The following is a 17,970-nucleotide window of genomic DNA, read 5'->3' as shown; positions in this document are numbered from 1 at the left end:
ACAGGGCAGGGGCAGAGAGAGAGGGAGACACAGAATTTGAAGCAGGCTCCAGGCTCCGAGCTGTCAGCACAGAGCCTGATGCAGGGCTCGAACCCATGAACCATGAGATCATGACCTGAGCTGAAGCCGGATGCTCAACTGACTAAGCCACCCAGGTGCCCCTGCTCCTTCCTGCTAACAAGAATATGGAAACGGTGGCTAAAGCTACAACAAGCATCTTAAACAGGAGGTGATCTTAGGGATGGGGCTACACATGGTGGAACAAAATAGAAGCCTGAGTCCCTTGCACTCAGTGCACTCTCACCGATACTCTTGTACTGTGGACACCATAACAGTCCTGGATTAATCTACCTCTAGACTTTCACTTAAAAAAGAAATACTTTTCTATCTCCAGTGAGATACTGGTATGTGGTTTTTTTGTTTGTTTGTTTGTCTTCACTTACAGTTGGGATGATTTCTAATAATCCACCTCACTGCAAGTCCTCATGACTATCCTAATCAGAATTAACAATACTTCTTGCCTGGACTTTTAAAAGAATCTGTTTATGGATAGCCCCCTATTCACTCACATCCATCCTAACCTCCTTCCAATAGCTTTTCTACACAGGAGCCTAAGGGACTGATTGGAAATGCAAACAGAATGTCACTCCCTGTATTAGTCTGCCTGACTGCCATAATAGAATACCACGGACCAAGTGGCTAAAACAAAAGAAATTAATTTTCTCACAGTTCTTGAGGCTAAAAGCCCAAGATCAAGGTGCCAGCAGACTTTCTGGAGAGAACTCTCTTGGTTTGCAGGCAGGACTGCCTTCTCACTGTGTCCCACATGGCCTTTCCTCTGTATACACCTGCACAGAGAGAGTAATCTCTGGTGTCTCTTCCTTTTTTTTTTTTTTTCCACAAGAATACTACTCCTATTGAATTAGCTTCCTACCCTTATGACTTCACTTAACCTTCACTTAATCTTACTTCCTTAAAGGCCCTATCTCCAAATACAGTCACACTATGGACTAGAACTTCAGCATATGAATTTTAGGGGGACACAATTCAGTCCATAACATGCTCCTTTTTCAATCATATCAGTGGCTTCTCATTGCTCTAAAGGTACAGCTGTGCAGTTAAAATAGCAATACTCATGTGGTCTGGGCCCTACTTATCGCCACTTTTTATCTCATAGCATGTTTCTCCTCCCTCTCCATGCTTTAGTCACATTGGCTTTTCATTTTCTCAGGTGTGCTAGGATTTCTCCCTCCTCAGAGCCCTTGCACATGCTGTAGCTTCTGCCCTAAATGCTTTCTCCCTTCCTGTCCCTTTGCCTGGTACATTTCTATCCATTAGGTCTCAGCTCAATCATCTGTTTTTCGTGGAAGACTTTCCCAATCTTCCTTGTATTTCACCATTCCCCTGTTATATGCCCTCATAGCTCCATGTACCTCTTTTTAATGGCATTTATTATAATTTTGCCTTTATATTTTGTTCAAGATTCTTTGGTTAATGCTTGTCTTTTCCATTAGATGATAAATTCCATGAGAACATAGCTAAATCATTTTTGGCTTATTATTGTATCCCTAATGCCTTCTACAGTGTCTGGAACATATCTGACACTCAAACAACATTTTCTGAATGAGTAGGTAAGAGGTTAGTCATGTAGAGATGGTTCAAACAAGGAACTTGAGACTTGATCATAAAGAATATACAGCACGGCAATTGAGGATTTGGGGTGGTGGAATGAAATAAGATATATGTTTAAAAGTAAAAGATATGTGTTAAAAAGAATTTTTTGCCTGTACTGTGTATTGTATATTATGTGTTAGAAAAAATCAATGTTGGAAACAATGTTTGAATGGTTGTAGCAGATACCTAAACGGGAAATAAAGGCTTGAATTAAATTTGTGTTAGTTCCTGGTTTTTTTGAGACTTTTTCAGTGTAAATCAAGTTGAATCTCAGTTTTCTCTACTGCTGGTTTTGGATTTGACTTTCATGGCCTGGTTAGTGAATTATCCTTGTTCAGCTGTTTTCCATCTTCCAATATGTGCTGTTCTTATTTTATTTCCTGTTTTTGTTGACTTATTATTTTTTTTTACATCCCTTTACTGTAGTTTTAGTGGAGTTTTGGGAGAGAGCAAAATTATAGGCATATTTTTAATATACTACTTTACCTTGGAACTCCGTTTGTTTATTATGAAAACTATTGTTTATTGCAATAAAATTGCCTTTCACATTGGCTGAGATTTTTAAGTGACAATATCAAATGATTGCAAAACCGAGGATGAAAGGGTGGGAGCAAAAATCGGTACAATATTTCTGGATAACACTGTTTCTCCAAAGGCTTAAAATGTACATACTTTTTGAACTAAAATTTCCAACTCTAAGAATTCACCTACGGAAATGATTTAGCTTTACGATTGTTCACTGCAATGTTGTTTATGATAATAAAAAATTGTGGGGCACCTGGGTGGCTCAGTCGGTTAAGCATCCCACTTTGGCTCAGGTCATGATCTCAACGTTTGTGAGTTTGAGTCCTGTATCTGGCTCTGTGCTGAGAGCTCAGAGACTGCAGCCTACTTCGGATTCTGTCTGCCCTCTCTCTGCCTCTCCCTCTTTCCCCTCCCCCTCTCCCTCCCAAAAATAAACATTAAAAAAAAAAAAATCAGGGGTGGCCTAGGTGGCTCAGCCAGTTAAGTGTCTGACTCTCCGTTCTGTTCCAGCCCAGATCATGATCTCACCGTTTCGTGACATGGGGCTCTGTGCTGACGGTGTGGAGCCTGCTTGGGATTCTCTCTCTCTCTCTCTCTCTCTCTCTCTCTCTCTCTCTCTCCCTCCCCCCCCTCTCTCTCTCTCTGCCTCCCCCAACCCCCTCTCTCTCAAAAATAAATAAAATTTTTTTTACATATTTAAAATATTGTCCAACCATAAATAAACTATATAATTTCACAAATCATATATGTAGTTGTTAAAAATTATATTGTTGAAGCAAGTTTCTTACACAGCACTACTCCAGAGAGTACACAATACATGGTCATTTGCCAAGATATATGCGAACCCTTAGAACAAATTTAGCTCGTGTTTCTCTAGCACTAATTTTACTAGTGATTTGGGAGTGTGGAGGGGCTACTAGTGATCCATCCCATGGTCCTCTGTCCCTTTCTTCCTTGATAACAAAACTCTGATTTTGTAGCAAGGGATGTTGCTGCTGAGAATAAAAGATTACATTTCCCTGTCTCTGTGGTAACTGGGGGTGGCCTAAGGGCTAAACACAAACCTATACGAAGTCAATGGAGTTGTGAGAGACTTCTAGAAAGGCTACCTTGATGGAGTTGACTGTATGGGGATGAGGAGAGGAGACGAGCATTTCGCTCCTTTCTTTACTTAAAGGCCTCTGCTCGTTTACAAAAAAATTATAAATACATATTTAAAATTATTATTAAAGTAAAAATTAATACAAATATTCAAATATCTAATTCAATTTGAGGGGTGTAGGGAGAGGAGAAAAGGAATGGGATGTGGGAGGGCAGTTGATTTGCTTCTATGAGAATCTTGATAGGCAACGCTAATTTTCCTCTATCATGAAATCCAACTTGAAAGGCTGGCAAGGCTCATAAACTGCTTGCGAGACTCCTTTCGGTGTTTCGTATAATTGTAACTTTTCTAGATAAAATAAGAGCAGGTGTGGGGTTACTTCACTTTGTAGAACCCAAAATGCCGGCTCTCCTCCTCCCAAATTTGCCGCGGATCTCATATGCGGGATTTAGACTCTATGACGTGGATTTCTCACTGTGCCTCCTCTCTGTGGCATCAGAAAACCTTACCTGAGCCTTGGACAGAGATGGCCGGCATATGTGTTTAGAATTTGCCGCACAAAAGCCTTGACCTCTAGGACAGACAGACGCTCGCTGGGTACCAATCCGGTGAGTCGAGCCAGGCACCGCCCCTCTGCGAAGCCAATAGCTCGGGACGGAAGCAGTAGAGGCGGGGCCAGCCCTGCAGGCACCGTTGTGATTGGCACGCCGGCTCCCGCAGCCTGAGAGGTTGCCCCGAAGACTAGCCGGAGAACCCGGGGCGAGTGCGGATCTACAAAGTTTGTCAGCTCCGGGGCGCCGTAGCGGCTTTTACCCCAGCGGGGTGGGCTGGGCTGGGTGGCTGGAGCTCGGCTCAGTTTTGGACATCCTGATGGCCGCGGTGTTTCTAGTAACGCTGTATGAGTATTCGCCGCTTTTCTACATTGCGGTGGTCTTTACCTGCTTCATCGTGACCACTGGCCTGGTATTGGGATGGTAAGTGCCCCGTAGTTAGAAACAAGGAACACAGGGGCGGACCGCTGGGGCGTGGGGTCGCTGAGAGCAGCGGGCGGGGGGCAGGGGCGAGCATCGGAGGCGGGGCGGGGGTGCTGTGGGGCTGGGGCGCCTGTGGCTGTGGGGGAGCTGGTGTCGAGAACTCCTACTGGCTCCTGGAGGAAAACTAGGTGCGGGGCGCACCTGCATCGCTGCTGTGCATCACTGTGCCGTCCCTGTCGCTGCAGGCATCTGGGGGTGGTGCCGGATTGAGGTATTTTACCCAGCTTTGTGTCTAGCAGTTCGTGAGGGCCTCGTCTTGGTGTTGGAATAGAGTGCTTGTCCAGCAGGCTTCTGTCCCGGATTGGGGCCTACTGTGTGCCCAGAGTGAAGTCAGTCACCTGCGCTACAGTGCGCCGACGTGGACAGTAAACACAGTTGATTGTTGTTCTGACCAGAACTGAGCACTTGGCCTCAGATCTTTCAGCGTAACTCTGAACTCTGTTACCGTTTGAGAATTTAATGGTCTCTAGATAAATTCCACGCCATTTGGAGTAATATTTAGTCGAAAGAGTTACGAAGTCACAATTTTAGAGATAGAAAAGATCTTTGAGATAAGTTATATTAACGCGTGGGGACAGTTTACCCATTGGAGACAAGGAGAATAGACTGTTAGATAATCCCTGAGCCGTTCTTCTAGCTCAGAGATTCTAAAATTTCTCTCTTGAGGAGGTGCCATTGTATCATGTTTAGAGAAGCCTTATGAATACAGCTAGTTGAAACCATCTTTCTAATTCATCCACTGAGGAGAGAAACATGGGCTGGATTTTGAAGAATAAGTATTTTGAGAAACAAATGGAGTTAAATGTTTATGGTAGAGAATAGAATGCGTTTCAGAGATACAACATGAGCAGAGGGGCAGAGGAAATGTGTTATTGAATAGCTCAGCCTGTGTAAAATGAGTTTTAAAATAACCTGTGATCACATATATGGGATTACTGTACAGACAGGAAACAAGCCCCCTTCCCTTTTTTAACATTTATTTATTTTTGAGAGACAGAGTGCGAGGGAGGGGAGGGACAGACAGCGAGGGAGACCCAGAATCTGAAGCAGGTTCCAGGCTCTGAGCTATCAGCACAGAGCCTGACGTGGGGCTCGAACCCACAAACCGTGAGATCATGACCTGAGCCAAAGTCAGATGCTAAACAAAACAAACTGAGCCACCCAGGCACCCCGGAAACAAGCCCTTTTTAGTTTCTGAAACTATATGCCATCTTTCAAAACTAAGCACAGTTTTAACATTTCCATACTGTTTCCCACTCTGCCAGCAGTAGAGCACAAAATTCCTTGTTTGTGGGTAGGAGAAGACTAAGACGAGTCTTAACACAATGTGTTATTCTTGGTTCATCAAATTTTATTGCTATTTATTGTTCATTTCAAGAAAGTTTGTAATTGGATTTATAACTTGGTTGCCCAAGTGAGAAAAGCAGTCTTTACACAGGATTTCTTAATGACTATAGTGTTAGTATTATTCCCTTAAAGAAATGTAATTTTCTTCCATTAAATGTAATTTTCTTCCACTAGGTAACTAGTTGGTCATTGCATTATATCCTTAAATTTTAATTTTCAGTAGGCCAACTAGTTAGATATCTTAGATATCTATCTATAGTATTGGGAAGAGAAAAATGAATGAGGGCCGTATGGATAATGACAGTGGCATCTGTGGGTAAAGGTAATCAGGAACCTCATGTTTATAGTGGTTAAGAAACAGACTTTGGAGTCAGACGGGCCTAGATTCAAATTCTGGCTCTGCCCAGTTTTAAGATTTGTTTTGAGAACTTAATGATTGCCTAACCACTCCACTGAGGTATGACTTTGGAAGGGTAGAAGGCCAGGTAATTGTAGAATTTTTGGAAGTCTGGGCTATGCATTGCTGAGGCCACAAGACCATGTAAGTGCCAGTCACTTTCATTCTGATTTAGACCTAACCAGTTATCTTGAGTCTTGGTTCCCTGTACCTTGGTTAGCTTTGCCCATGTAGATCAACTTTTTACTAGTGTTTATTTGCTAACCTAAGCCAAGGCAACAGGTTCATTGAGCAGAAACAAAGAAAACCATTTAGATATCACAAAAGCAGCTTTCCAATAGTACCCCAGACCGAAGGTAAACTCATTAAACCACTGTGCTTTTCACCCATGTTATTTCTTTTTAAAGTTTATTTATTTATTTTGAGAGAGACAGAGAGTACATCTGGGGGAGGGGCACAGAGAGAGGGGGAGAGAGAATCCCAAGCAGGCTCTGCACTGTCAGCACAGAGCCTGATGTGGGGCTTGAATCCACAAAGCCGTCAGATCATGACCTGAGCCGAAACCAAGAGTCGGATGCTTAACCAACAGAGCCACCCAGGCGCCCTCCCCCATGTCATTTTTTTTAACCTCCCCGAATATAATCCCTGTTGGTCTTGTGTCTTCGCTGTAATGGCTGTTATCTCAATACTACTCTGATTTTCTTTCCCACTGCTTCTTTCTACTGTTCTCCTTGTCTGCTTGCACTGTGTGGGAGTGGAGAAAAAACAGGAACATCTGACTATTGGAATCCCAATAGCAATGGCCAAAAATCATGCCACTGAGAGTATGGTATTTCTATTTAACTCGGTGGTGGTTTCTGTGAGCTCTAGTAGCTTATTAGGCTCTTGCTATTTGCCAGGCACTGTACAGAAAGGAGACCAAAATGCCATACCTCCTTTAACAGTTTCAAATAACGAGGGACCCTGACGCTGCAGCTGCTCCCTGCTTCCTCTTGACTACAGGTCATGAAGCTTTTGTCCCTCAGCTTTGTTGCACCTCTTTATATTCTGTTATGTGAATCTGGGACAGAACCTCTAAACCACATTTCTTCTTTGCTGGCTGGCTGCCAAGCAGGCTTTGCCCGCAGGGGAGGAAGAATGGAAGGCTAGAGGACACCAGGCCTTGCTGCTTCCTGTGTGACTCTTTTTCTTGTCTGTCTCACCACAGAGATAGTGCCTCACTCTGCCATTAACAGTTGGTCCCAGTGTTTTCAGTTTATAGTTTTGCACTCTCTTAGAACCGCCTATCACACCCCTTCAAAGATACCAATACCTTTCCTGAGATCTGAGCCCCAGCTCCATGGGGGTCCTTCTCCAAACTTCTAAGCTGTAGTAACTCTCCTCTATTACTGTTCTAGGAGTGATAGCTTCTTCCTACTGGTACTACTTCTATGATAGTCACTGTCCCCTTTTTGCTTTTACAGTTCTTCAATATCTGGTTAACAATTCTTCATATTAAATTCTCTCTGTTAGGGGCGCCTGGGTGACCTAGTTGGCTAAGCATCCAACTCTTGATTTTGGGTCAGGTCATGATCTCACAGTTTGTGGGTTCGAGCTCCGCGTCGGGCTCCACGCTGACAGTGCAGAGCCTGCTTGAGATTCTCTCTCTCTCTCTCTCTCTCTCTCTCTCTCTCAAAATAAATAAGTAAACTTAAAAAAAATTCTCCCTGTTAAAATAACTGGTGTGCTTTTGGTCTCCTGATTGGACTTACAAAAGATATTAATAAAGAAATTGTTACTAAGATTGGGATCCTGGGGGAGAACCTCTCAAAGATGGGCTTCAGAGATTGCTTTGGTCGTATCTTTAGCTCTTTGTCAATGGGATAAAAGGTCCTAGTAATGCATGGCATGTATTGGCATCACAGTTCATTAAATGACTATTTTTGGTTGATTGTGATAAAATGATTTCTGACGTTAAGTGCTTTGGGGACCCAGTGGCTAAAGTACTTTTTGACTACAAGGACTGAGGGATAGTTAGGTGGTTGTCTGAGACCACTGGAGCCCTTACAGAAAGAAAATGACAAGCTAAGATCTTAAAACACCCAGGTCAAGTCTTAGAGTCCAGAATCAGAGATTCTGTGGTTTTAAAGCACTTTTATTTCATATAGCCCCAGAACTAAACATTGAACATAGTTTTAATTGCACTGGGAATAGAATTAGGGGTGGGGGGCGGGGAACAGAAGATCCCAAGCAGGCTCCATGCTGACAGCAGCAAGCCTGATGTAGGGCTCGATCTCACCAACCGTGAGATCATGACCTGAACCGAAGTCCGATGCTCAACCGACTGAGCCACCCAGGCACCCCTGAAATGCCATTTCTAACAGTTTTGTGTTTTCCTCTAGATGGTTCCAAGAAAATTCATTCCAACGCAAGTATATTTGGCACCCTAAGCAAATACAAACTAAAGTCATAGCCTTTTCCTAAGGAGGAATGTGGCCTCATTTAGGACACTGAGTGGAAAAAAGTAGAGCCCTTAGACTTAGACTGGAGACATCTAAATTGACTTGGATAAAGCTGAGAATCTTGAAACCCCAGTCATTCTGACTCTCCCTTGTTGGAAGCAGCCTGCTTTCCATGTGTGAGAAAATTGGCCTTCCCTTGCTTGAAGGTCCTGTAATAACCTTGCATAGGGTAATTGCTTTGCAAAGGATGTCTTTACTCAGACCTATGTCTGTAACCTATTGCTATGAGGCCTAGATCTCTTCATGCTCCAAAGGACAGGGACAAAATATAACCTGGTTGGAAAGAGCCTAGCCTCGAAAAGAATTGCAAAATTTTACTAATTTGTATCATTGGGAAGGAGGAGTATGTGTGAGAACAGATTGTAAATAGGTTAGGCCAGGGAGGAGAAACTGTAACACTAAATCAGATAAAATTTATTGATCTGGCTTTGTTCTCAAGAAATTCTGAATCTAAAGTATTACCTCAGATTTGGTTGACTAAAATTTGGACTCAGTGGTGGCCTATATATAATAAGGTTAAGATGGATAAAACTTTCCTGTCATAATGAGGAAAGAATCTGAAGGCTTAGGAAAATAGGAATATTGGACTGGATTTAATATGTGCAACTTGCACACCCACCCACCTATTGTATCCTTCAAGAGTGCACAGAAGATAGACTTTTCATGAAAGCACTGAGAAATAAATTTCCAAGAGGAGACTTGTATCCTTGAAAATTTCTGTTCTTTGTAGTCTGTTTATGATAGTGGGAGCTCCTGATGTGAGGTCCAGGAGCACCTCACAGGAGTCAGGGTTGACTTGTGTTCCATAATGGGCAATGGAGGACAAAGTGGAGATTGTTTTGGCCCACAAGGATCTTTGGCAGTGACTAATGGCTTACAGTGCCTCTAGGAATAAAATAGATGGGTAGCCTACTAAATGCTACATGAACTACATAGGAAAAACTTCATGTCTGGAGCAGGAAACCTGACTTGGGTCACAACAGTGGAGAGTTACCACCTTTCACCCAGTTTATAGATATAAGCCAGTCCATAGACCTGGAGCCTCTAATTAAAGGGGAGATCAGGTCCCCTTGAGGAAGGACCCCATATCCTTCAGTGCTTCCACAAGGACATAACTGTAAATCATCTGCCAGATCTTCCTTAGAGGTTGTTCTTTCTCAACTGCAAACATGCTCTTCTGTACTCTGTTTGGTGATACTGGGGCTGGGACTTTGCAAACCGCATTTCTGTTGTGCTAGTTTGCCCCCGATTAGGGTCTGCCAATAGGTGATGCTAGAAAGAAACTGGAAGGCTAGAAGAGGAAGAAAGGACTTCCTCTTAACAGTTTGCTTCCTTTTCCTGGTCTGTGTTCCTGCAGCACTCGCCTTTATCCTGGCGGTGGCAGCTGGCCTGAGAACCAGCAGTTTATTTACAATTTACAGTTTTTCCTCGTACCTAGAACTAGCCTTATCGTACACCTCCAGAGATAACAGTACCGGCTGGCCAGCACTCCCACCACCAGTCTGCATGCCACCTCTGGGGGGTCCCTTATCCAAGTTTCTAAACGGCATTAATCCCCACTCTTCCCTTTGTTTCCCCAGTCTGAGGAGGGCAAACTGCTTCTTGCTAGGATACCTCAGTGTATCCTAGTGTTTCAGTCTTCAGTACTTGATGAACAGTTCTTTATATTAGTATTAAATTCTTTATGTTTAAATAGCAGATGTGGCTTCCAGTTCCTGCCAGCCCTGCCTGATACACTGACCTTGACCATTTCTCATCCCACTTGTCAAATGCAGTAGGTTGTGTGTGTGTGAGGAGGTTGGTGATGAGGCCCACATTCCTCCTTAGGAAAAGGCTATGACTTTAGTTCGTATTTGCTTAGCGTGCCAAATACACTTGCGTTGGAAAGAATTTCCTTGAAACCATCTAGAGGAAAACACAAAACTGTTAGAAATGGCATTTCAGGGGTGCCTGGGTGGCTCAGTCGGTTGAGCATCGGACTTCGGTTCAGGTCATGATCTCACGGTTGATGAGATCGAGCCCTACATCAGGTTTGCTGCTGTCAGCACGGAGCCTGCTTGGGATCTTCTGTCCCCCCCCCCCCCCACTCACACGCTCTCAAAAATAAATAAACAAGTAACAAAAAAAGTACTTAGAAATGGCATTTCAAACCTTCGTAGGGCCTTAAGATCACTTGTTCTAATCCTTCATTTTACAAATAAAGGCACAGAATTTCAGAGATTGTGTCACTTTCCCAAAGTCTTATCGTTAGCACAGTGGTTCCCTCAGAGACAAACATCCTCCCCCCACCAAGGGCTTCCCCATGAATGGTCTTTATATCCTGACCTAGTGTTCGCATCCAGCTAGCTGTGTGAGACCGTCTTTGGGAGACCACCGGGAGAGAAGCCCTGCCCAGCCCAAGTTAACAACTGCCTGTTAGTTTTCTGATTGGCTTGAGAACTCAAGGCTGAATGGGTGATCAAAACTATTTACAACCGAGCCTAAAATTTTAGCTTCAAAGTAAACTTTTTTACGAGGGGCTCCCTGAGACTCCAGACACAAAGAAAGGAGGTCCAGTCTACCAGTTCAGCCTCTGGTGAGAAGCTTTGGAAGTGTGTGTGGGGTAAGACATTAATTATATAGGCAGTATGAAAAATGTGGTCAGAATTGAAAGTCCACAGATCATTGCTGTGCTGGAAGTTTAAACAATATGAAGAAGTGCAACAAACAACTTAGAAATGGGAAAAACTAGAAGTATAGAAAAATCCAGGAGGAATAAGTATAAAAATGTAACAGTAAAGGAAAGAGAATGGAAAATTCTCCATACGGAAAAAAAGGGGACTAGGTTTATATAAAAGAAAGTAATGTTTAGAAACATTTATTTAGTTGGTATTCCATTACTAACAGTTGCCAAAATGACTTTGAGTGGAAAAAGATAAAGATGAAATTTGATTGGAAGGAAAATTGATCAGTTTTCTATTTTATTATTCCTTGTAATGTCATATCAGATACACGATCTGATACACAGGGCGTCAGTGCCTTTATTCAAGTTTTGGACTACAATTGTGGAAAAGCCCAGATGTTAGGATGGTGGCCAAAGACACATCACTGGGTCTGTTTATCAGTATTTTACAGAACTGTTTGTCAGCAGCAATTATGGATTACTATTTGACCACTCTCCAATTTTTAACTTCACTCCAGGTCATCTCTGCATATCGGCTTTTGAGTAATGCGTTAAAGATAGAAATATTGGTCACATCAAACAGATTAAAACTATGAAAGTTATGGATTTTTGTGCAAAAATGAGCAAGTTCACACTGAGTCAAGTATGTGAAAAAGTTTACTAGGCTGAAAGTTCAACATGAGTCACCAGTGTGTCAGCTGCCCAAAAAACAGCTTTCGTGATCTTAGTCTACATTAAACATAATGTTTAGGACAAAAGGTGTGGTCAGTCTATGACATCACTCTATTACACAGTGAAGTCTACCCTCTCTCCTCTCAAGCCTTGTTTCCCCCAAAGCATAAGGATATTGGGGGAACAGGACTGGTGAAGTCAAAATGGACACAGAGCCTTGCTTCAGCATTGGCTGCTCTAGCCATGGTTCACTAAGTCCTTTGGGAGGACAGGAAAACAAAAATGTCCGAGATCAGGGGCGCCTGGGTGGCGCAGTCGGTTAAGCGTCCGACTTCAGCCAGGTCACGATCTCGCGGTCCGGGAGTTCGAGCCCCGCATCAGGCTCTGGGCTGATGGCTCAGAGCCTGGAGCCTGTTTCTGATTCTGTGTCTCCCTCTCTCTCTGCCCCTCCCCCGTTCATGCTCTGTCTCTCTCTGTCCCAAAAATAAATAAACGTTGAAAAAAAAAATTAAAAAAAAAAATGTCCGAGATCATAATTCAGAAACGTAGCAGTGTTCGGACATAATTCAGATAAGGCAGTAATGAAAAGCCAAAGAGCAAAAGCATTAACCTTAAAGGAAAAGGTTAATAACTGTGTTAAAATTAAGAACTCTGTTCATCAAAAGAGACCTAGTATGAATGTGAAAAGGCAAGATGTAGAAAGGGCGAAGATATATGCAACAAAGGGCTCATATTCAGGACATATAAAGAGTTTCTATAAATAAGAAAAATCAGTCATCTGAGAAATAGAAATGAAAACCATAATGCAATGCCACCATACACCTACCAGGATGTTCGTAATGTTTTGGCAAGGATTTGGAGCAAGGGGAGCACTCATTCACTGCTGGTGAATATACATAAAACAATTGGTAGCATTATCCATTGAAGTTGAAGAAGCACAGATCTTATGACTGAGAAATACAATTCCCAGCATGTGTAGACCTACTAGAAATGCATCTAAGTGTATGTGGACCAAGCACCTTGTATGAAAATGTTCACTTAGGGGCACCCAGGTGGTTCAGTCGGTTAAGCGTCTGACTTCGGCCCAGGTCATGATCTCACGGTTCATGAGTTCGAGCCCCACATCAGGCTCTGTGCTGACAGCTCAGAGCTTGAAGCCTGCTTTGGATTCTGTGTCTCCCTCTTTCTCTGCCCCTCTCTAGCGCACGCTCTCATTCTCTCTCTGTCAAAAATAAATAAACTTAAAAAAAAAAAAGAAAATGTTCACTTAGGCATTATTCATAATGGCCGATATGTGAGGACAACTTAAATGTCCATTAAAGTAGAATGAGTAAGCAAGTTATAGCACATTTACTATACAGAATACTATACAGCCGCAAAATGCACTAAGTATAGCTACAAGGATGAATCTTCAGGCATAATGTTGTAAAATAGTAAAAAAAAAAAAGTATACACAGCACACTTCCACTTACATAACAATTCAAAAACAAGTATTCTAAATTAAAATAATGGAAGTCAAGATAGTGGAGAGGGAAGGGGTAGTGCTTGGGAGGGGACACAAGAAACTTTCTGAGGATATCGTTTGGGTTCTTTTTTTTTTTTTTTTTTTAAATGTCTGTTTATTTTGAGAGAGAGAGAGTGTGAGCATGCGTGGGGGAGGAGCAGAGAGAGAGGACAACAGAGAATCCCAACAGGCTTCGCACTGTCAGTGCAGAGCCAGACATGCAGCTCTATCCCACAAACTGTGAGATCATGACCTGAGCTGAAATCAAGAGTCAGACACTCAACTGATTGAGTCACTCAGGTGCCCCTATTGTTTGGATTCTTAACCTAAATACCAATTGCTTTCTAATTCATTGAACTATGTTTTGTGTGTTTTTCTGTGTGTATGATATCCTTCATGGTAAAAAGGTTATGTAAGATAAAAAGGCCCAGGGTTTAGCATCATTCATAATACTGATTTTAAAAAATGTATATAAGTCAAGTCAAGGACTTTAGGGTATTAGAAAATGCAGACCCAAGATTAAGCATGAGGCAGAGAAATAAAAAATCAAGGGAGATGAATTTCTTTTAATAATAGGTGTGCTTTGGCAGCTCTTGATAGGATGCTGGGCCAAGCAGCCTTGGATAAGCATGTTTAAAAAGAAACACTTTACATCTCAAATTACTTGTTCCATTCTGAAGTATTTACAAAGCCACAGAACAGATACGGCATATCTTCCTCCAACATTCATTTTATGTAAAGATTTGGACAAATAATATTTTTATATTAAAACCAGATATATCATGGACTAAAAGGAGAGGAATTCCATGCTCACAATAGATTGCTTCCAGATTTTTCTCCAAATCCCTGCTTTTTGGGTTTCTGGACCCTAAACCTTTAAGATTTTTTAATTGAAATTTTTAGGTACAGCATGATAAAGTACCTGAAATATAATTCTTGAACCACAGTAGCACGGAACACAATGAGCTCTGCATTCTAGTTTTTACTGCTGGTAGTATGGGTATAAGGAGTAGTCAGGGAGTGTGGGTAAAGAAAAAAAAGGGGGGGGTAGGTGACGGGGGGATAAAAATGATGAAGGGGCCAGGGAATATAATGAGGAGTATAGAATGGTGTTTTCTTCCTTTGTTTTTCACTCCAAGGGATGAAAGAAAGAAGAGGAAGGTGTCATCTTATGGCTCTCATAAGAAGGTTATATCTCAGGTCCTAACATTTCACATTCCTGACTTAACCTCTAAAAGGCACTGGGCCAGGAGTGCCTGAGTGGCTTAGTTGGTTAAGTGTCCAACTCTGGATCTCAGCTAAAAGCACTGGGCCAATGTTGAGCAGTGGAGTGGACTCAGAGCCTATGGGGTAACTGATTCTGAGGTTCAAAAAGGAGAAATTGCTGGATTTGTTGTTTCTCTCTTGCTCTCCTGCCAACTCCGAAGTCTACTCCATCATCAACATTATCATTGCTTAGCATGCCAAACCCTGTTATAAACGTTTCCAGAAGGGAAGACGGTTACACCGAATTGAGTGATTGCTTAAGGACACATGGCTGTAAAGTGTCTTGTTTTTTATTTTAGGAGGAAAGCAGTTTTTCATTAAGTACAATGTTAGCTCTACATATTTATGGCTGCCCTTTATTGGGTTAAGTTCCTTTACATTCCTAGTTTGCTCACAGTTTTTATCAGGAATAGACTTTAGATTTTAGCAAGTGCTTTTCCTGCACGTTTTGAAATAATCATATGGTTTTTCTTGTTTAGTCTGTTAATGTGGTAAATTATATTAAATTTTGTATTAGCCTTTTAATATATTGTTGGATTTCATTTGTTAACATTTTGTTAGGAAGTTTTGCATCTGTGTTCCTGAATAACACATCTGTAGTTTTCTTGTTTATCTCTGTCCCTTCTCTGCAGACTGCGTGAATTTATCCTTCACCTCACTGATGTTTGGGAGGGAGGGGTTGTCCAGCCTTTTTTTTTTCCTCTCTGTGTTTCATATTGGATCCTTTCTGTTGTTATGTCTTCAAATATACTGATGTAATGTTCAGTTAGCTATTAAGCCTGTCCAATATATTTTTCATCTCAAATGTTGTATTTTTCCTCTTCAGAAATGGACTTAGGTCTTTGTAAGTATTTTCCATGTCTCCATATAATATTCTCAATCTTTACTTACTCTTGAAAATATGGAATATTGTTATAACAATCATTTTGATGTTCTTGTCTACTGATTCTAGTATTCATATCATTTCTGGGGTCTATTTCTTTTGATTAGTTTCCTCATTATGGGTCACATTTTCTTCTTTGCATCGCTGTTGATTTTTTATTGGATGCTAAACATTGTGAATTTTACTTTATAGGTGTTGGATGTTTTTGTATTCATATAAATATTCTTGAGTTATGTTTTGGGACACAATTAATTTACACAGTTTGATCTCTTAGAGGCTTGCTTTTCAGCTTTTTTAGGCAGGACCAGACGAGCCTTATCTAACTGTTCTATAAAATGAAATTCATCTGGAGTGTAACTTTATTCCATGTGTTACTTTTATTGGTTTTCCCTTGGCATTAGATTTATTCACGTGTTTTGAAACTTTGGTTTGCGACCTAAATTTTAGTAGAAGTTTTTCCCCCTCCCTTTGTCATCACCCTTGCTGTTTAACCATCTCACAATTGCCTTCAACCAGATTCCTAGATGCCCCCTAGTCAGGCACCAGGTCTTATAATGACATATTGATATTGATATTGGCCTAACTCAGCTTCTAGATTCAAGTTATGAACCTAGCTCTGGCTCTTGTCTTGAGTGGACAACCTATAAGGTCCTCTTACTGTGTGAAGGCTTACTTGCCACAGCCTGCTGCCAGACTCAGGACCCATCAAACCATGGCGTCAGCCTTACTCATTACCTTATATTTCTTTCCTTTTTCAGAGCCATAAAGATTTGTCCTTGAACCCAACTAAGTCTCTTTTTCCAACATTTTATTATTAAAATTTTCAAATATACAGAAAACTTGAAAAAATTACAAAATGAACATACATATGCCCATCACTTAGGTTCTACAATCAACACTTTGCTGTCAAGTCTTCATTACTTATTTGTAATCTTATTTCTCGATCACTTCAAAGTAAGTTGTTACTCTTCCCGTAAATACTGAAGTATTGCATATTATTAGCTAGAGCTCAATGTTTGTTGGTAGTTCCCTTTTTTTCTTTTGAGGTATATTTACACGCAATGAAATGTATAAATCTTCAGTGTTCTAAAACACATCATCTATACAACTCAAACCTCTATCAAGATATACAACATTGCCATCACCAGGGAAAGTTTCCTTATGCCCTTTCCTGGTTAGTTCATACACCCCCCCACCCCCCCACCCCTCCGCTCCACCCCCACAAGCAACCACTGCCCTGTTTTTTTTATTTCTGCCATAGATTAGTTTTGCCTGCTCTAGAATTTTATACTGTGGAATCATATAACACGTACTCCTTTGTGTGAGGCTTCTTTTGCTCAGCATGTTGTTTTTGAGATTTATCCATGTGGCTGTAGCAATAATTTACTCCTTTTCATTGCTGAGTACTACCATTCCTTTGTTTAAACTCACCACAGTTTGTTTACTCATTTCAGTGGGGTCTCTTTGATTTCTCTGTTTATTTTTTTATCTATCACTGTTAAGTGTCTGGAGAGAAGAGAGAGCATCAAAGTATGTATTTAACTGTGCCATTTTAACTAAAGTCCTCCGGCTTATGTGTATTCATATATATATATATTTTTTAATTGAGTAAACTTAGCTGCCTTCTAGTTTTATGAGGGATTGAGTGTAGTCCCTTTCATTTTCCTTCTAATCCGTTTAATATTCATTATTGCATTTTTATATGAAATTTGAAAGTAGAAAATATGTTATATAAATGAAGTGCTGTATTTGGTATTTAAAGGTTCTCTTGTCCCATTAATTATATCAAATAGTCTGCATATTAAATATGAATTTGTTTTTTGTGTTATATAAAAAGTTCAATAATTCTTATGTTTTTGCTGTTATATTTGGTACAATTATCTATAATGACTGTACTACTTTGTTATCAACAATAATGTTAACAATAGAACTCTTTGTCTTCAAGAGTATGTCGATTCAGCCAGCTGAACAATATATTGCAATTATGTATGGGACCTCTAATCCCTCAATTCTAGATTAATTCTGTGATATAATATAGATTGAATAACCTAATCTCTTTTGTGATGCTTGTGTTAAAAGGGATAACTAATAAAGCACAACATACTTCACATAGAACAAAGTTTCAACATTTGCTAGAATTATGTATTATTTTATTTTTATTTTTCTTCAGGTTTGGCTGGGATGTTCCAGTAATCCTGAGAAATTCAGAAGAGACCCAGTTCAACACAAGAGTTTTCAAAAAGCAAATGAGACAAGTCAAGAATCCTTTTGGCTTAGAGATCACTAATCCATCTTCAGCTTCAATTACAAGTTGGTGACTATTTTCCAGAGACTTTTTTTTCTTTCTGTGCCCCTTTCTCAGCACTTTTCTTTCTTTACAATTTTCTTTCTTTATTGCTTTCT

General features: G+C 41.0%; 1 protein-coding gene across 1 annotated transcript in view; it reads left to right on the top strand.

The window, feature by feature from the left end:
* The first annotated feature begins 4,137 nt into the window (after positions 1-4,137).
* The window catches only part of CGRRF1 (cell growth regulator with ring finger domain 1), a 28,864-nt gene continuing 15,031 nt past the window's right edge, over positions 4,138-17,970 (top strand). Inside the window, exons 1-2 of the mRNA XM_047079631.1 lie at positions 4,138-4,275; positions 17,738-17,877. Of these exons, the coding sequence (XP_046935587.1) occupies positions 4,172-4,275; positions 17,738-17,877 (244 nt within the window). The 5' untranslated portion in view covers positions 4,138-4,171. The remainder of the gene's footprint in view (positions 4,276-17,737; positions 17,878-17,970) is intronic.

The sequence above is a fragment of the Lynx rufus genome, unplaced genomic scaffold (genome assembly GCF_022079265.1).
Source record: "Lynx rufus isolate CCGP_SWC_20201006 ecotype Redwood Valley unplaced genomic scaffold, mLynRuf1.p SCAF_17, whole genome shotgun sequence".
Classification (NCBI taxonomy): domain Eukaryota; kingdom Metazoa; phylum Chordata; class Mammalia; order Carnivora; family Felidae; genus Lynx; species Lynx rufus.
Note: the sequence above shows the minus strand (reverse complement) of the source record. Positions and strands in the feature narration are given on the sequence as shown.